Below are 20,709 nucleotides of genomic sequence, written 5' to 3'. Positions count from 1 at the left end.
AACCCTAAATACAGTTTCAGATGCTTTGGGACATGTAGCAAATGGAAGACAATTTACAGCCAAAGTTCTGTAATTTGACTTCTGAAAAATGGTCCTGATATCTGCTTGATTCTTACCTATATTTTTCTCATCAAACTTCGGTGAAGCATGCTCTTGCAGCCATGGGGGCAAGAACAGTAGTCCTCATGTTTAGATGTTAAGAACCACCAGTAATTGGAACAGTTCCCACTCTAAGCAGTGATACCATGAATCCTTATTATACAAGGTATGCAGTGTGTTTCCATTCTCAGTTTCTCTTTCAGGCTTTATTTTATGTCTGTTGGTAGAAGAAGGGTTCTGTATCAAATTAAATGTTCTCTCTCACTTGAGCCTATGTAATAGAAAACCAAGAGCACTCTACCTCGTTTTCTCGGGTTTTTAACCAAACTAATGCTTCATTCTTTTGCAACTTACCTATTGAGCATCCGATATGCCCTGTTTTCATAGAACCTGTATTGTAGAGAACAGAGGAAGATGATGGTGTTGATGAAAACAGTAGTACAACTAAATATAAGAACCATATTTAATGTATCAAATGATGATGAGAAGAAAAGTGCAAGAGAGATTACCTGCAGGGAGAGGTTGCAGTTTTAAAGGGGTGTTCGTGGAAAGTCTTAAACTAAGAGGGTCACCAACTCAGTGACATTTGAAAAGGACTTGAAAGAACTGAGGTAGTAGGCCATATGCTAGTGTTGGAGAACTTTCTGGATAGTGGGAACAGTAGATGTAAAGGCCCTGATATATTCAAGTGCACCTGAATGGGAGTTGGGAGTGCACCTGATATATCCAAGGAGCCTTTGAGTGAAGGGCAGTGTGGCTAGAAGGGAATGAGCAGCAGGGAGACGAGTAAACTGTGGGTCAAAGAGTGAGGGAAGGCCCTGCCCATGCAGGGCTTTGTAGGCCCTTATAAAGGGCTTTGGTGTTTGCTCTGCGTTAAATGGATAGCCATTGTGTAGTTTCCAGCAGAGCCATGACGTGATCAAAATTTGGTTTTAAAAGGTTCTATTAAGAATATAAAATGTGGAGGTGGGGAGAAAGGCAGAAGCAGGTGATCATTGAGGTGATAGGGACATAAATCTTTATGTTCACTGATACAGCATTAACTCTGTATGCGCCCTTTACCTTCAAGGTCAAATGGTATACACGTGACTGCCTCATACACATAACAGCAATGTGACTTGCATGTGCTCTCTGTTCTTATTGAGAATCCTGAAGGCTGTTTAACTTCTCAGGTGGAATACTTTTTCAACCTTCTGGTCTTGTCTCTCTTTAAGTGTCTGCAATTAGTATTTTGAACATAATAAATACTCAGAGCGTACATTAATAGGTCATGAATAAATCATAGCCTTAGCCCGTTAGAAGCCTAAAGTCTTACAGTGAAAACAAGAATGTAAACAGATAATTATAATGTATTCTGTTCATTAAAGGTATGCTGAAACTTCAAGAAAAGTGTCCACCAAAAGGTTGGGTGTGGAGGTTGCATGATGGACAATCGGGAAAAGATTCAAGGCACAGGTGACATGTGAGCCAGGTCTTAAGGGATGAGTGGAAGTTAACTACCAGGGAGAATGGGATAAGCACATGTGTGGGGATGAGAAACAACGTGGTATGTGTAGATCCGTGGCGGGAAATAAGGATGCAAAAATAAGTAGATAGATCAAGGGACCACTTCACTTTATTTATAAGCCAATGAGAACACCTTAGACAACTCTTTAGACACATTACTCTAGAAACTTGCATATAGGCTTTGAGGATAAGCAGGTGTCAAGAAGACTATTTAGGAGGGTATTTCAGTAGTCAAGTGGAAGATTTTTGACTGGAACTAAACAATGGTAGTAGAAGGGGAGAAAACAGTTTTCATTTTTATGAGATAACATGGAATGCATTTGATTTTTGAGATAAAAGAGAAGCAATCAAAACGGTTCACATGTTCTTGGTTTGGGTATTTGTGTAATTGATGGTGCAGTAACATGATCTACAGGGAGGAGCAGAAGGTGTAGGAGAAAAACGTTGAGTTCATTTTTGTCTGTGTTGAACTGGGGTCTCCTGTAGCTGGAGCTTTCCTTTGGTAAATATATGTTTGGGAATATAAAATTCAAAAGAAAGACCTGGAATGGCAAGAGATACGTGAGAGACGTCAGCAAAGAGGTAGTAATTAAACTGATGGAGGTAATAAACATAAGAATAGTATAGCAGCAGTCAGTACTTAAATATCACTTACTGTGTGCCAGGCACTGTCCTAACAATTTTAAGTATATTAATACTCTTAATCCTCACAACAGCCTTATGAAGCAGATACTATTATTGCCCCCACTTAATAGATAAAGAAACCAAAGCACAAAGAGATTGAGTTACTTGCACACTATCACATAGCCTATGAAATCAGTCTGAATTCAAGACTACACATGCTGGCTTCAGTTATAGGCCCTTGGTCACAATGTCATGGTGCCTCCAACTGCCATAATTTACCTTGGAGAATGAGTAAATAAGCAGTGTGAACCAAGCCTAGAAGCAAAGGGGAAACCCCACCTAAGGAAAAATCAGAAGACAAATTCTAAAAGATAAGGTGAAAACAGCAAAACAGATAATAATTATAGTTCTCATTCATTTAAGGCCTACTAGGGGCCCTGTGTGATTCTAAGTGCTTGATGTGTAGTAACTTATTTAAAACCTACAATGGTTTTCTGAAGTACTTAGTAGTACTATGTGCATCACAGAGATGAGGTTAAGTACTGATGCCAAGTATGACACTGGTAAGTACCTTCAGAGTAGTATAACTTAAGTAAGTAGACATCATGGAATCAGGGGAGTGTGAAATAATTGATCTCAGGGAAGAGGAACTGGTTAAGGATAAAGTCATTAACCCTTTGAAATTTTCAGAAAGTAAGTACCCAGTGTCCCCTGAGAATGTGCTCGGTGGAGTGGTTAAGCTAGGAGAGGAGTCCTCTAGCAATAGGTTAGGTGATGAAGGAGGCTGTGGGGAATTAGAAACAGCTAGTGTAGTGTATTTTACCTAAAGGTTTGAATGAGAAAGAGAGAGGTCAACAGAGGGAGACAAGAGTAGAGAAAACTTGCGGGTTTTTTTGAGTTACGAAGAAAGGTGACTTGGTCACGTTTATAGGTAGAAGGGAAGAAGCCATCAGGAGGAGAATGTGCAGCTAATTAATGAAACAAGATAAAGAGCTTATGAAAGAGAACCTAATTGTGGACAAAAGTTAAGGGATGAGTTTCAAGAAGGAAGAGAAAAACCCCTCATTCTCTGAATTGGGAAAAAAGAAAATATTTTATGAATGTGGATGAAGAAGATAATTTCATCCACAAAATCCAAGTTTAGCTGTTCTAAATTCCTTATCTATAAATATTTAAATTTGGAATACCAGTTCACATTTTCCTCATCTATATAAGGATATATAAATTATATTTTTGTGATTACAGAGGACAAAACTGTTATAAACATAACTAAATCACCTAAAGTGATACACCCTAGTTTATGAATTCTTAGTTCCATGTACTTGAATTTATAAGCTTCCAAAATAATTGCAAAAGTTTAATCTTGAGTAACATTCCAAAGGAAAGGAATTCATACTTGTTAGGACACTTGGTTGGACAATTGAAGTATTTCTCTGTGCATTTCCGTTTCTCCAAAATGCACAAGGACTACATTTTAAAACTTAAGTAAATGAGGGAAAATTTACATATGTATTTACGGCTTAGATTTAAATGTTTATTCACTGTATGTACTTCTCAGTTATCACAGTAAAGAAAACCATAGCCTCTTCGAGCTACTCAGATTAGTAAATAACTTTTTACCTTAATTGTAATTATAATTATCCCTAAACTATAATACTCATTTTGAATGTTGTAAGTTTGGAGTACATGATTTTAACCTGAAAATAGAGTATTTCTTTGAACCTGATAATGACTTAAAGCAGAAGTTGGCAAACTACAGTCTAAAGGCAAATCTGGCCCTCCATCTCTTTTGTAAATAAAATTTTATTTGAAAACTGCCACACCCATTTGTTTACCTAGCATCTATGGATGTTTCCATCCTATAACCACAAAGTTGAGTAGCCTCATAAGAGTGACCATATGACCTGCAAAGCCCAAAAACCTTTACTGTATGGCTCTTGACAGGAAGTTTGTTGGCCTTCAATTTAAGATACAGTGAAGCTTTATTAAATGAGTATTATTGTGAAAAATGTCTCTGTATTTTGGAGAAAAAAAATTTCATGAATAACCAAGCCCTCACTTTGTGCTGAGCACTATAATTTCATTGGAATGAGTTTTCAGTAAAACCAAGCAATATGAATAGTTTCTTGGAATGTGTTCTTTTGGACTTTAGTCCTTTACTGATAAAACCAGTGTGTATCCCAAAGATACTGTAAACAAGGTTGAGTTCCAGGAAGGAGTTGAATTAACATACACAAATCCCCAGTGTAGAAATTGGGGGGCAATCCCAAAACACATAAAATATTCTCCAAACTGATTTAAGGCAGGCAAGTAAGTTGCTGGTCCATAAGACCAGCATCACACTTTATCCTTTGGTAAGCATGAAAGTTTCATTTTCCCCTTGATCCTCATTGATCTTTCCATTGTGGATTCTTTATTTAAGGGAAAATATTTTTGTGTGTGCTTGTGTGTCTTAAAAATAAAATATCTCACTTTAAAATAGCCGATTGTATGCATTGTACAGACTGCTTAAATAATGCACAATGTGCATGTTTATTATGGAAAATCTGAGAGAGAATATAAGATGACATCAAAACTCCAAGACTTCAATTTCACCCCACTCTCTGAATTTTTTAACTGGATGCCAAAAGTTGTCACTTTTCAACTCTGCTCTCAGACCACCTACTAAGTAGGATGAATTCATCAAAGTCATTTAAATACTGTTGAGAAATCTAAGAAGCATGGTTAACTTATCAATCAGCAGTTCCTTCCAGGTAACTCAGAGTTCATTGCATCCATGTAGAATTTATACAGCTTTAAGTAAAACATAATTTTATTGATGATTCAATGCATTCTGGAGACAGCTTCTTTTGTAAAAACAGAAGGAAAAAGGTGCATGTATATAAGTTACATCTCCTAATGTTGCAGATTTATTATGTCATCAAAACTAGGAGAGTTATGAAGTAAAATCTCATCCTTATTCTACCATGTTGTTTGCTAGATGACCCGTATTTTCTTGACTTTCTCAAGGCTTACCCATGACAGGAAGCCTAAGGGATCAATGACAGCCATAAGTTTACGATATGGTCTTTATACACATGTACTGAAAGCATGAGGTTTGTCCACATGAATATTATTTGTTTTTCTTGTTGTCATAACATAAAGTGCATGAACTCTACCTCATTTGAAACATCTGCTTAGTAGTTCTGATGTTTCTATTTCAGTCTTTAAAAAAAACTCCACTCATCTTTTCTAAGCTAACAATTCTTTATAGTAGGTACTCATAATTTACATTTTCAGCCTTGACAAGCATATGTTTATAGTGCCATTTGCCCCATATTTTAGTTCTAGAATAATTAGCAGTATATCCCATTAATTTCATTTTTTTCCTTCACACTTCCTGTAAGTGGAAAATACAGAGCAACGTTTTGGCCATAAGGATAGAAGTGGATCTTGTGGTTTAGCTAGAACTCCTTTTTGGTTAATTTTCCAAGAGAATACTGAACATCTTTGAAAATTAAACATACATTCCCAGATCTGTGGAATCAGATACAGACCTGTGTTTTATCCCACTGAGATCACTCTGACGCTGGGCATCTGATTAAACAAAGTAACATGGTAACTCCGCACGCCCGGTGTCAGACATTATCAAAAGTACGAATTCCCTTCACTCTTTAATTCCCCTTATTCCAGGATAAATTATACTTCCTACAGTCTTGTAGATAATAAAAAATGTACTTCGGCATGAAGATGTATCCACATAGAACTGTATATCCATACCGCATTGTGTTAGTCCTATAGAGTAGCTCATATTGAACTGTACTTGGGCATCTTGTCTTGACCTTGAGATGTGACCTTAAGAAAATGTATTTAGTGTAGTGCTATTGTTTGGATGCCTATATCTCATTTTATGAAAACCCAGAAGAGATTTTTTTTTTCCCTCAGGCCTCAGTGCCAGGGAAAAATGTACTTGTCATAAGGAGTAACTTTATTTTTTAATAATAATATATATATATATATTTTTTTTTTTTTTTTTAGTATAGTCGACACACCATGTTATATTATTTTCAGGCGTACAACATTAGTGATTCAGCTTCTGGAGACACTATGCTGTGCTCACCACAAGTGTAGCTGCTGTCTGTCCCCGGACAAGGCTATTACAGTATCATTGACTATATTCCCTATGATAAGGAATAACTTTAAAAATATACTTTAGAGTCATTTGGGCCTGAGAATTTAGCATCCTTTCTCTTTCCTTCAGTCACCAGGTAATTTAGTGTTGACTTTGTACTCCAACTCTGGTAGTTGTTCCGTGCCTTATGGTATGCACTTTTGTGTTCAAACATTATCTTTCTTTCACCCCCTCCTCTTATTTTCCCTTCATCCTAATTATCCTGGTATTCTTCCCTATAGAAATTTTTAATAAAACATTACCCTTACACTGCTGTTTGTGTATTTTGCAGCACTGTTTCTAAAATCATATGATTATGGTGTACTAGAACTTGAACGGATCTTACAGACTTAGTTTATTGGTTGCCAAACCAAGATAATCATTATAAGCATATTACTTAGTTCACGGCACATTGTATTAATGGGTTCACACAAATCTCCTTTCTTGTTTGACTTCATTTTCCCTGGGCCACCTTTCTACATTTTCATCTTTGCTTCCCCATATGCATGCACTGTAATGATTGGAGTAAGTCCAATACTACATCATTTGTACTTTATTGAACAAGTAAATAACATTTTGAGTATGCATGAGCTGTAAAAATAAATCTGTTGGGTTCTAGATCTTATTCTGCTTTTCTTTATAACTCGACAGTGTTTTTATGGTTTATCACTGTGGCTGTTTGTGTCTCTATTTTGTTGTTCCTCACTGCAATTTAACCTCCCATAGCATGCGTTCATTGCTCTTGATTGATCCATCCCCCTCAAGAGTGGACCAAAAGTATCATTAATTCCCACTACCACATCTTTAATGATCATCTCTTCAAATAGCCTCTTACAGATCTGAGTGCAAATCTCTGCATTCTTATCTTGTGACATCCTTCATTTCTACCATTTTGTTAGCTCACTTTCCAGAATTTGGGCATCATCTGCGTTCTCACAGTGATTTATGTGGGTTCCCATTTTCCCATACCCTCACCAGTTTTGGGTATTTTCTAATTTTTGCCTGTCTTACTGGTAGAAGGTGGCATCTTTTTTACTTGTATTTCTAAAATTGCTAGTAAGATTGAACATTAACTTGCATACTTATTAGACATTTGAGTTTCTCCTTCTCTGATTTGCCTATTGATATGTTTTTTCCCCCTATTTTTCTTTTTTTTCTTTTTCTTGACTTTCAAGAGTTCTTTGCATCTTCTATATATTAGTTTGTTCTTGAATGTAAATGTTTCACATTTCCTCTTTGATACAGTTGATGTTTCTTAATATAATATTTTTTCACGGTACGGTTTTGGGTTCTTATTTATGATAACTTTCTTCTCATATTAGAAAAAGGCTTTCCACATTGGGTCTTTAGTTAATCTGAAGTATATATGCAACTTTAATTCTTCTCTATATAGTGATAGGTTTCCCTAAATGAGCTATTAAGTAATTCACCTTGTTCCAGTCGGGCAATCATCTCGATCATAAAGCAGGTTCACATTAAAAAGTGCTTTTATAAAAAAGATTTTTATTTTTATGCTGTTATATATGATATATTTTCTGTAAGTCACCTGATTTTTTTTTTTTTTGTATTGAGGGTAGGCCAGATTAACAAATATATAAATTGTAGGTCTTTATTTCTTGACTAAAATTAATTTCAGCGTTAAATGTATTCTGAAAGAAACGAGTTCAAGGCCTACGTCTTTCCTTTTCCTATGAAAAGCGTGGACCCATATGGTTGATACACATGGAAATCACTGCTTCTTCCTGACCAGCTTCCAGATGTGCTGGGTTCTTTGTTCAATTACTTTTTTTTTTTTTACTTGACATTACAAAACATACTGAATCAATCTCTATAACTCAGAATATTAAAACCATTTTCAGTAAGAAATGCTCTATTTTTGTAGATTGCCTGTAAGAATATTTGATAAAGTGATGTATTATGTATCATCTTCTTGACCAAGGAAATCGGGTCTGCAGACGTAGAGAAAGCACAGCTGATGAAAACAATTGTGTAATCAAGATTTGCTGTTGAAGGTGCCCATTTGGACTAAAGTGGAAAGATTAAATCATGGAAGGACTTCAAATACAAATTTCTAAGTCACTTTTATTTTTAGGTATTCATAGGCTACAGAAGATACATTTATGTAGTGTTTTAACGTACATAGTACCTTCGAGGTGATTTAACGTACATAGTGTACAGCCATCCAGATTTTGGAGTTAAAACGTCTTTTATTACTAAAATTTCTAACTCACTGTAGCCGGGGAGGGAAACCTACATTTTGAGACCGGCACTATCTCTAACATGCAAACAATTGATGCAGGACAGTTCCCATTGTAATTATCACACCTCCATATCTTTGAACTCGGCTGGACTTTATATACACACAATGCAGTGTTTCTCAAAGTGGGTTTCTGATTTTGAAAGAAATACCTGCTCGGAAAAAGAAAGAAGCACTCCTAACCCAGTGGCCAAGGATTTGTCTTTATTTTCATTTTTGCTTTTTGTTCTATTTTTAAACACTTTCATAAACTGGTTGGTATATGCCAGAAACTATGCTAGATGACTTTCATATTTTTATATTTGCCCTCTCATGGGAAGGATAGTAGGGAATAAACCAAGGACCATATTCAGTGAGGCTGTTTGTATGCAGATTCCTTCCAGGTGAAGACAGTGTCCTAGAAGTGCTTTTCCTCTGTATCTGTGCAGCATAGCCCTTTGAGCAGTTACTTACTGCTCCTGAAATCATGCTTGCTTCCTCCCTGTCCAAAGCATTACTGGATTGACATAGAAGTGAATCACTTCTGTGGACATACCTTTATTGGGGTACCCCATTGCCTTGCATCCTTGTACATCTGGTCTCATTTTCATTTAGGTTCTGAGCACTACTCTAATCGTTATGGAAGACTCAGTATAGTTAAAAGATAGGCCTTTGCTCTTATGAAACTTGTGGTTAAAGAGATGAAACTTGCATGGCAAAATTACTTGACAAGGAACATAAATACCAGCTTGGGTGCTACAAATGTGAATGCCATTGAGTTATAAAAAGAAAGAAGAGATCTTTAGGGCTGAAAAGGAAGTATTCATTAAGGAGTGAAAGTGTAAGCTTGGCAAGAAATTTAAAAAAAAATGGATTGGTGGACCATAGGAAGGATTTCACTAACAGAAAGGAAGAATAAGACCGGAATAAGCCATGCAAGTGAGAAAGTGGCAATACAAGGGACCCGGAACAGGAGGAGTTATGAAAAGGAAGGCTTGACTCTGGTATTTGCACAGCTTGTCCCCACCATCTGCCCTTGAAACTAAGACATTGTCTTGGGCTGCCAGCATGACTTGTATTAAAATGTTTATTAAATATTCACAAGAATGAAACAAGGAATGCATTCTTTTTGCCTGTAACTTTTATTTGAATATGGAAACAAAATAAATTTACAAATAGGATACAAACAAGTGTATGCATCCTTTAAATCTTTAATGTAATGATTTTTTTCACTGAAACAGGCGTCTCCATGAACAGAACACAGGACACAGGCTACCACATAGGTGTGTCTAAAACATCTGCCTGCAGCACTTTGTGCCATGTGCTGACTCAATCCCCCTGACACTTTATACAAGTGACTTCAAAACTTTTTATGTACATTACTGCGTAGGGATGTTGTTTGGTTTTCATTTAGCTGGAACATATCATTAACATATTACATTCATCTTTGTTCACAGCAGCTGGAAACCGTTAAAGCTTTGAAAATGGTTCAGAGTCTATGATAAACACCAATACTAACGATGAAGTTGATCTTCCCCATGATCCCAAATATAGTTTATTAACTTACATGATTATCATGAAAATTAAACACAGTAATCGAAGAAGTCTTTACAGAACACTCATTGATCTCCATCCAGAAATGTACCTATTCCACCAGCCCTATGAGAAGCACTACAGTAAGGTCTCTGGGGATATGGATTTAGAAAGGCAGGATCTGGTTAACTGAACAACTCTTACCTGCTTGGGCAAGCAATAGAATCTGGGTAAGGAGCATGACAAAAGGAATGAAATTAAAAGCAGGGTAAAATAGTACCTGTTTGTTGAAAGAAAGGGGGAAAGGTATCAGTCAAAAGAAAATTATTTGAAGGAATTGTAATTTTTCGCAGGTAATGTTGCATGCTCAGTTGACAAAGGTTAACAGGTGACATGATATGGTAATAAGGGAAGGAGGACACTCTTACAGGGGTGTGAGAAAGACCCGTTTTAATTCAGCCTTTTCCAATATGGAACCGGCAGTAGGGAAGTCCCTCCAGACAGGTACAACACCTTGGGTCATGAAACAGAATCAAGCTGAGCATAATGGCAGACAGAGAAAGAAGGAAGATTTGGGAGGAGTCTACCATGAGGCAAGGTCGAAGAATCAGTCACAAAGTATGAGAATCCAGCGCTGTGGGAAAAGAGTGAAATGGAATGAATGTTTCCCACCATCGCCACAGAAGAAATGTTGATGGGAATGTGTGATGTAGTAGATACGAGGGCATAATAATGAGAAAGAATTAGACCAACACATGAGGATAGAGGGACTAGAAGAATAATAATGTAATTGTCAGGAATAAGGAAGTTAGTAAAGCGGGCAGTGCAGTTTGCAAGGAGAGATACTGGGTTGTAAATAATGATCATGTAAGTTTCGGTCAGTGTTCTGTAATTAACAGGAAACTCAAAACAGTGGATGATCTCTGTGTAAGACACACTGTCTTAGGGAAGCTCACTGAAATGAGGAAATAGATGAGTTACCAAATGAATGCAAATAAAACATGAGATCAAGGAAGGATGGAGGATTGTGCCCTAGAGGGAAGGAGAAATCTACAGAAGAGACCAAGAGGGAACCAAGGAGAGAACCGGGACAGTAAAATGGCGTGTACCAGACAGGGAAAGAAAAAAAATGTTTAAGAAGGTGGATCCCTCTATGTCACATGCAGCCACAAGTTTAAAAACAATGCAGGTTGAGTCTCAGAGTCAGAATCATTCAAGGCATGTGATAAATTTGTGGAGAAAGTAGTGGTGAGCATGAACAGGGACGCCAAGTCATTTGAGTTGCTGCCTGTGGCAGGTGTCCACGATACCTCGTCAGCAAAACCTGTCAACAGATAAGCGGTTGTTTGATGTAGCAATGATGGTTCTGGTGGACTGCTCTTCCCGCTTTCTCACGACAGAACTTCTTGAGTTCATGGCTCTAGCATTCTGCCTACTTGGACATGGTCCTGCCAAGTCAAGGGAAGCCCCTGTCAAGGATTTATGGAGCCCCTTCATCCAACTATGTCACTCTGGAGTGGCTGAATAATTACTTTAGCTTATATGGCTGGCAAAACAAAACAAAACAAAACAAAAAAAACAGTCTGAGAGCCTCAGAATTTATCTTAACGTGCCTATGTGAGATGCAGTCTCTGACCACACCACCAATGCTATTTTGCCACATGATTCACAAGTTATACAATTATATACACTCGTGTGTAGTGCACTCTGTAACTTCAGACACGCCGGATCTGATGCAGGCTCAGGAGAGCTGAACGCAGCTGGCCTGCCCAGGACCTGCCCCTGGGACCAAAACATGCTTGTCTCAGTGGTCTTTACTGCCAGAGTGGTTGTGGTAGTTAGTCTGCCCCTTTTATATGGGCAAAGGTGAATATTGTTTTCGTTTTGTATTCTTAAGGGCCAAGTTAGCCAGTATAGTGGGAATCAGCTTCATACCACCATGGTATGATGCTAGGCCACCTGAAAACACCTCCCGGTTTGTTTCTGGCTGGGGGACTGTATATAGGAAAGGGAGAGGAGGTAAGTACTGGTAGCACTATGGAGAGTGGTCTCACTTAGGTTATTCTATTTAAATTTCACAACAGTCGTTCAAGTGACAGTAGGCTTAGCTCCATTTTTACGAAGAAACCTAAGGCAGAGAATATACGTAAATGCCGTAGCTCGCACAATTAGTAGAGAGTGGTGCCCGTGTCTGAATCTAGCTTTGTCTCATGTCAAATCATTGACTGTTTCTCATATGAGCTGTATTTTTCAAAAGGCTTACTGTGCTCTTCCTACCTTCAGTTGTATTTATTTATAGAAGTCATGTGCATAATTTATTATGTCACAGACATAAAAAAAGATATTTGAGCCCTGAAGTTATGTGCAATCAATATTTACTGGAGCGTGAGATTCTTCAGAGCAGATTATGGATTTTTTCTGGCTTATTTTTAATTCTCTGTTAAGTAGAAAGCCTTGTAGAAATAGAAGGAATGCTCACTTCATTAATGAATGGGTGAATTTTTTTTCTTTCTTCATAAGGAAAGAGAGTGTGAAGGTATCCCAGATCTCTCAACAGGGGTCCTTACAGAGACATTGGTCTTTGTGATCTGGAAGGAGTAAGAACCCCTGAACTAACAGTGTGAGAAATGGCATCTGTGCTGACTGCTAAGAAAAAGTTAAACTTGACAGATCTTCACTTCGCTCTAATTTTGAGTGCTATACTGAACTAGATGGTTTTTTCTAATGATTAATTGAAATCATTAGGGAGAAACCTCTCACTCTGCTCTTAACAATATTGATGTGAAATGACCCTAAAATCATCAATATGAGGTGATCTCAAATGCAAGTAAGTTCAGCATACACCCACCTGATTTAATCCATCCTTCTCGCTTGCTTGCTCTCAGACGCAGCTGTGACTCTCAGGATTTCATCATGGGATAACAAAAATTTAAAAAGAATCAAGACAGATGGTGAGAGGGTTTCTAGGTTGGTGTCCTCTCCTGAATCATGCTCCAGTGCCATTCATTTTCTTGTTCTTGCAGGTGAAGATGGATGACAGAGTGGTTAAGATGGACCTCGGTTTACTCTTCCTCAGGGTACACAAAACGGATGCTGGGACCTATTTTTGCCAGACAGTAGAGCACGGTTTTGTCCATACTGTCCGTAAAATTACCCTGGAGGTGGTGGAAGAGGAGAGAGTGGAGGAAATGTTTCACAAAGACTTTGAAGAGGACGGGCCTCACAAGATGCCCTGTCCTGCCCAGAGTAGTGTCCCACACGGGGCAAAACCCTGGTACAAGGAATTCTTGCAGCTGATTGGTTATAGCAACTTCCAGAGGGTGGAGGAATACTGTGAAAAGGTCTGGTGCACAGATAAGAAGAGGAAAAAGCTCAAAATGTCGCCTTCCAAGTGGAAATATGCCAACCCACAGGAAAAGAAGCTGCGTCCCAAAGCGGAGCACTACCGCCTGCCCAGGCACACACTGGACTCCTGATGGGGCGAAACGGTCTACTGGCTTCTGGAGAATTTCTGTTTGGAACTGAAAACAAATAACAACAACAATGAAGAGAAGCCATTTAACTTCTTTGTACTGCTTAAAAGAGTTCTGTAACACAGAAATGACTGTGAAGGTATTACGATAAATTATTCTACCTACTCATCTGACTGGTTAAAAATCTCATAAAACTAACTAATTTTCTAAACAAGTATATTCCTCAGTGGCTTCCGACTATATTTACCAAAAAGTGACCATAGCTGTAGTTTTGAATACTTGGCTGCTTTTCCTTGGCAAAATTATTATCTTACCCTTGGAAAACTTAGGATTATTGGAGTATTGATGAAAAAGCAGAGATTCTAATAAGCATGGAAAAAAATTAAATATATATTTTAATCTTTCTGAATTCTACCCTTCCGCCACGATGTAAAATATACAGAACATCAAATACTTTAATGTTCTCATATGAACTGTCTTTGCGTTCCAAGAATTCTCATGTTAGTGTCTAAGCTCTGTGTTTTATGAAGCAGGTGTGTTGTAATTGTAAACCATGAAAGAAAAACTGTGGTCACCTTGAGGCTCATGCCCTTCATAAAACATTCATTCAACCCCGTTCACTATAGTTATGTTTCATGGTGAAAACACGTCCTTTCAATTTCACTCCACTGAATAAAGAATGAAGTTAAGGTAACTTATTAAAAAAAAAAAAAAAAAAGCCAAAAAAGATGTAGTTAGAAGTCTAACTGAAAAAGTTTTTGCTGCCCTCTTGTGGTACAAAAAGTATATTCTCCTTTTTCTCTTTTTACAAAGATTGTCTAGTAAAGATTTGAACAGTTTCTGTTAATACATCTTGTCCATTTTCAGAAAAAAAAAAACCTTAAATAAAAATGTCTTAACGCTTATGTCATGCTTTAAGATGGAGATAATGTGTTTATGAATAATTTATTACCTCACAAGCCAAAAATGAAGATATTACAGCACCCAAGCCCTATTAAAACTTAAATTAATTTCTTCCCTGACATATAAAAGATACTCCAGAAACATACGTTTATAATTTTAAAAATGTTAAAGCAGTTTGCTCTCAGATGTCAAATTTTCCCATTTTATGTTAAATAAGAAGTATGTTTCATGAGTTCACTTAACTACCATGTCTAGAGCACTTTTCTCTTTCTAAATAGTATCAAAAGTTTTTATTTTTGAGAACACTTATTTCTTGAAGTCTTTCCTTCTCCGTTTTATTTAGCGATTACCTTTCTAAAATATGAAGTTTTGTTGATACTTTTCATTTAAATAAAAACTAAAAGCAAGTGAATTTTACACATGAAAACAATTATGAATAGTTATTTAAATGTTAACTTTAAATATTTGTTTTCAAAATTGGCTTATAGGGTATATAATTCAGAAAGTTCAGGTGTTGATAACTTAAAATGGCTTGCAATTTCATTTGAAAATTAAGAAATACATAAATGTTTTTAAAAAGTTTAAAAGTTCATTGTTAGCCACCAAGCTCCAAAAGGTCTAAAGGGTAGAAGTATTTTGAAAATTAACGTTCTCTGTAAAACCCAGTTGCTGTTTGCCCATGAATCCACTGGAGGTCATTGCTGCCCACCAATATTAACTGAAAACAGCATATATATCAGTAAAACCCTGCCCAGTGTGGAGAAATAGAACCATAACCACGGATCACAGGGTCTTTAGCAAAGCTTATGTCTGAAACACTCATAGCGAACAGATAAGTCAATAAAGCACAATTTCTTGAAAATATTCTGCCATTAAACAAGAAAAGAGAAAGTGAGATTTTTCTCTTGTATTCAGATTTTTTTTAAGTAAGGCAGATAGCACATACGTTGTTGCCATTTTAATCCTGATAACATACACAAGCAGTTGATAACAATGATAACAGTGATGTCAATTGTGAACTCAAATATTGTCTAACTGAAGAGATAGGACCGAGGAGAATAACTTTTCTATGATATAAGCCTTAAGAATTAAATATACCTTGAAGCTGTTCAAGTAAAATGAGATGACTAGTAAGAGGGGGAGATTTTTAAAATGCTAATTTGAGAGAAGCCTGATAAAAGTCCACAATTTAGAGAGAGCACTAAATTTTCAAATATATATATATATATATGAACACCTTTTCCCATTTGCTCATTCTCTCCCCCTTCCCTCAAACATGCGTGCAGGTGCAGTGCACATGCGCACACACATCACGACGTTCTTTAAGATAAACTGCATTGTCCCTTCAAAAGACAAACCAACAAAAAACCTATGTTGCTCTGTCCTTGAGAATCTGAAACATACTACAAAACGTATTCCCCATCTTTTGTTCTGTCAGAATTCAAATTCAGGATCTCCTTTGAGAAATGTCCGGGCTTAGAAAATCACAAATGGATTGACCAGATTTATCTTCTTTTTCTCGAACTCAGGAAGGACACAAGCTTAGCTACCTTCAAGACAGGGAGGAATTAAGAGTCTGCCCTGACCCACCACATTTTCCCCAGTCATAGATAGACCTGGGGAAGAGAAATCGTGCCCTCTAGGAACAAATATTAAGCTGAGAAAGAACCATAACACCCATCCTAGAATCAAAGAGGCACCTCCGTATAGGATCAGTCTCCTGCTTCTTCAGACCCCCGCTCTGTTGTCCTCTGTGAAGGAAGAGGTCCTGGGAATAGAATGAGCCTTGATATAAAACGGTGTACGTTTCCTCTTTCAGTTTTCATCCCCCCTCCTGAGCTAGAGATGTAGATTTGTTAGCAAGGACGTCACCTTGCTAACGCCTTGAAGAGGTTTTGCTTCAGGAATCGTAAGGTCTCTTCATGTCTAACATTCTACATTGCTATTTTTTTCTTTGTGTTTATTGCTGAATATTTCAGTGCAAAACTATTAACTTGGAGAAACAGGGATTAAAGTGGAAAGCAACACTAAGAAGAGCTCTAGGAAAAAAAAAAAGGGAACAGAAAGTCTTTGCCTGTTTAGTAAACAGCAGTTCTGTATATACTTTAGAGTTTTTTTCTTTCCCCAAATTAGTTACACACTTAGGATGTTTTTATGGAGTGTTTAATATTTGCTATAGGGTGTAGGTCTTTGTAAATCTTCAGAGCGACTCTGAACATTTGTAAAATTTGTAAAATACAATAATAATTCTGAGTGTTGGTGTTAAGCATGAAACAAACACAGCAACTGTTGTCCTTAAAAATGAGTGTCTTTAGCCTGCCAGATACATTAAGAAAACCGCTTGGGATTGGGTAGATATTTGAGCTCCCAGGAGAAAGTGCCGCAGCGATGCCGACAGTAAGGAGCCCGTGTTCTTGTTCTTACAACAGTGTATCGCATCCAAGTTACTTATTTCAAGAGCAGTGCTCATTTTTCAGGCCAACAACTGTTGCCTTTGACTCAGTTATAAATAATAGACTTTCCATGAACACTGTTTTGATTGTAGTGTGTTATTTAAGCTGGTATGTTTATTTTTTCTTGGGAAGAGAGTGTTATACTTTGGCTTTCGTTACAATTGGATGTGTTCTGTTTGTGTTTAAATGGCTTAGTTATAAGCTAGAGAACTATATGGGGGGGGCGGTTCTTGCCTCTCTGGCTCCCTTTTATTTGCCCGGGTCCAAAACAGCATGTGCTTTCTTACTTCTTGTCACCGATTATAAGCCATGAGACTTACCATCTAGTGGTAAGGTCCAAAGACCGTTGACAGTGCGTCTCTCTATCATATGGATCTGCCACTCAGCACTGCATCCTTTGCCTGTACCGTTATGTACAATTTCTATTTAGTTCAACTTAGATGCTAAAGAAATAAATATTTGCTAAACCCTTACGTGCTGTCCGAGGAGTGTTTTCTAAGGTCGTGCCAGTTAAACTCAAAAGTTTGGTAATGTGTCAAAGCCTGCATGTAAACATACTGTGCTAGGCGAGCGCTGGTTTTCTCTAAGAAGTTAGAAAAAGCATTCAATTCCCTTTTTTTCGGAAATTTGCAAGTCAACTTCCTTAAGGAGGAAAACGTCCACTCATCGCATTTCCTTGCAGCATTTGGGCTTATTTTTGCCACATCATGTTTCTAGAACCAGCAGCCAGAAATTCCTTTCAAAGAGGCATCATCCAGATAAGAGATAGGGGTAATGAATGCTTTTGTAATGGTAACTAGTAGGGATGTTTACAATTTTTGCAGGCCTCAACAGCTACCTTAATATATGTAAATTACTGTTTTCTCTGCTATTTCTATTAGAGGTCATTTAAATGAGATTTGATGTTAAATGAATCTCTCTTTGGGAATTTTGTTTCCAAGGCAGATTTTGTTGTTTGGGTCAGTAATTAGTCACCATATTTTTAAAGCAGGCATTTGGCATACGCTTCGCTTTGGGATGGTGTTTCTGGCAGCTCTATGATGATGCCATTAATGATAACTGTTTCCACTTGTTTCAGACTTGCATTCCTATATGATAACGGGGCCTACTGTTAGTGCAGTACTTGATGAACCCATTGAAACTGCTCTTTCGGTATTTGCTAAGTCATTAGTCCAGGGAATGTGGAGAAACAGTTATGGTCACTAGGACTCTCTTACCTGTTATTCAAGGGAACAAAAGCATGCACCCATTTTTTGTTGTTGTTCAAAAACTATATGCCAGACACTGCATCAGGTGTTTCCTAAAGTGTAGAAATGTTAAGAATGCCATTAAGTTACACAAATAAAGAAAAATTGAGTTGTATTTGTTCTGAGAACGTGTTTACAGCTTTGATTGGAAAAATTACAAATCCTATTTTTCACTTGATGCAACTTGAAACACACTCAGCGTCCAGCTTTGAAAGTGTATTTCAAGTGTTTGGAATGTTGTGGAGTGTACTTGCAATTATGAATCTTGAGTCTTCTGGTCAGGATGGCTTTGAAAAGCACGCTTGAATTGATGAAGCAATGATATTTGATATGTGGAAAGAGAAAATAATTTAACAGGAAAGAGACAGTAAGAGACAGCAGTAAGGTGGCTGTCTGCGAGACAGGAAGAAAGCTCTTACTAGGAACCAAACCAACCAGGACCTTACCTTGAACTTGGACTTCCCAGCCTCCAGAACTGTGAGAAGTAAATGTTGGCTGTTTAAGCCACCCAGGCTGTGATATTTTCTTACAGCAGCCTGACCTAACTAACACTTGAAGGAAAGCAGAGAAAGGTGGAGAGACTCAGCATAAACAGAAACATGCAAAATGAGCCTATAGACAAATATTCTAAGACATCTGAAAAGATCTAAAGTTCAGTATACAGTGATATGTGGGAAAAATGGCCTCTCAACTATGATGACTGCTGGCTTATGTTTTCCAAATTGTAGGTGATTTCTTCTCTGTGGATCAGAATAGGTTCCTGGGGAAGGAGAAAAGAAAATGATAAACTCAACTTTCAACCAACAAAAGCTTGTGACAAGTAGAATGATCCCTTGGAGATGATTTCATGAATTCAATCTAATTTGAAAGAATAGTTGAAGAAACAAACAAACAAAAATAGTTGAAGAGTTTCTTCTTTTCCATGTTTGTTGGTTGGTTGGTTTTAAGCAGCACAAAACAATGCAAATTTATTATCTCGTGATTTTTATAAGTCAAGAAATCAAGGCGCATGCTCAGCTGGATTCCCTGCTTAAAGATCCCAACAGACCAACACCAATGCACCAGCTGCCTGGGCTTTGGGAAGAACTCGCTTTCAAGCTCATCCAGGTAATTGGGAGAATTCTGTTCCTTGGGGTTGTAGGACTGAGATCCCTGCCCCCTGCCCTCCATATGCATTGCCAGCAATGGACTGTTAAGTCCTTCTCAGGCTTGGAATCTCTGACTCTCTGCTGCATTTCTCTGCCTCCGACTGGAGAAATTTCTCTGCTTTTAAGGTTTGTATGATTAGATTGGATCCACCCAGATAATCCAGGCTAATCTCTCTCTTTAAAGATTTATTACCTTAATTACCTCTGCAAAGTCCCTTTTGCCACAGAACACACATCTATTCAGGTTCTGGGGAATTAGGATGTGGCCATGTTTGGAGTACCACAGTCCATTTCCTGCCCCCCCAAAATTTGCATTCTTCCCAAATGCAAATTACATTTATCCCTTCTCAAGGTCCCCAAAGTTCTCTTTCTTTTACAGCATCAGCTGAAAAGTCCCAAATCTTATCATCTGTCTTCTAAATCAGGTGCAGATGAGACTCTTGGTATAATCCTTCACATACCCCTAGGGCACAATTTCTTTGTCTCTGTGGTTCTGTGAAACTAAAGCAATCAGTTACCTGCTTCTGACATAATATGATGGGACAGACAAAGGCTAATAGTTTACAGATACTCTGGTTCGAACAGGGGGAGAAAATGGTAGGTAAAATGGAGTCGCCATCCAAAGCAGTTTCATAATTCAGCAGGGCCACCTCCATTAGGTTTTAAGGGCCGGGGAATATTCTATAGCTCTTGGTGTTGCCCTCTTTGAGTTTACATTTGGCCGTGTGAGCTCTCCATCCCACTCTCCCGATTCCTAAATGGCTCAGGTAATTTCCATCTCTCTCCTCTGCTATCCTGGGCATTGACTTTGTCCTCAGGCAGATGGTCTAGCATCTATTTTTTTTCACAAAAGATGCTAAAGGCAGTACTCAGGGGCAGATTATCTATCCATCCCCAACCCAACCACACCAAAGCCTCTAGAAGACTTCCACACTAGGATTGCGTCAGCACCCACATAAGGGAATCTGGGAAAGGTAGTTTCTAACCCTGCGCTAGCAGACCAGCATACCTGTAAGAAAAAAAGACAGTGGGAAAGAGAGTTGTTGAGTAGAAAAAAGGCATCATCTGCTACAGACCTCATGGGTTGTGGCAACAACAAGTAGATAGAAAAGTTTAAATTAAAATTAGTAACACTGGTGTGGGACAGGCAAGGAACTCATCCACCCTCCTGAACTGGTAATTTAGAGATTTAACACTCTACTTAAAAATCCAAATTTTGGCAAAACATTATATTCAGGCAATGTTAGAAAAAAAAAGTCTATTACTTTGTCAGTAAATTCTGCGTGTTTGAACTTTTGCTACAGTAGTTTATGAGAAAGTAGTATTTGGGCAAGCAA

General features: G+C 37.7%; 1 protein-coding gene across 2 annotated transcripts in view; it reads left to right on the top strand.

Moving 5' to 3' along the window:
- The window catches only part of SEMA3E (semaphorin 3E), a 242,660-nt gene extending 225,218 nt beyond the window's left edge, over positions 1–17,442 (top strand). For both annotated transcript variants that reach the window (XM_025873254.2, XM_073898729.1), the window contains one exon: positions 13,172–17,442. In XM_025873254.2, coding sequence (XP_025729039.1) covers positions 13,172–13,624 — 453 coding nt within the window. In that variant the 3' untranslated portion in view covers positions 13,625–17,442. The remainder of the gene's footprint in view (positions 1–13,171) is intronic.
- Positions 17,443–20,709: the final 3,267 nt, after the last annotated feature.

Source organism: Callorhinus ursinus, unplaced genomic scaffold, assembly GCF_003265705.2.
Source record: "Callorhinus ursinus isolate GAN/ISIS: 27379988/994484 unplaced genomic scaffold, GSC_fseal_2.0 scaffold12, whole genome shotgun sequence".
NCBI lineage: Eukaryota > Metazoa > Chordata > Mammalia > Carnivora > Otariidae > Callorhinus > Callorhinus ursinus.
Note: the sequence above shows the minus strand (reverse complement) of the source record. Positions and strands in the feature narration are given on the sequence as shown.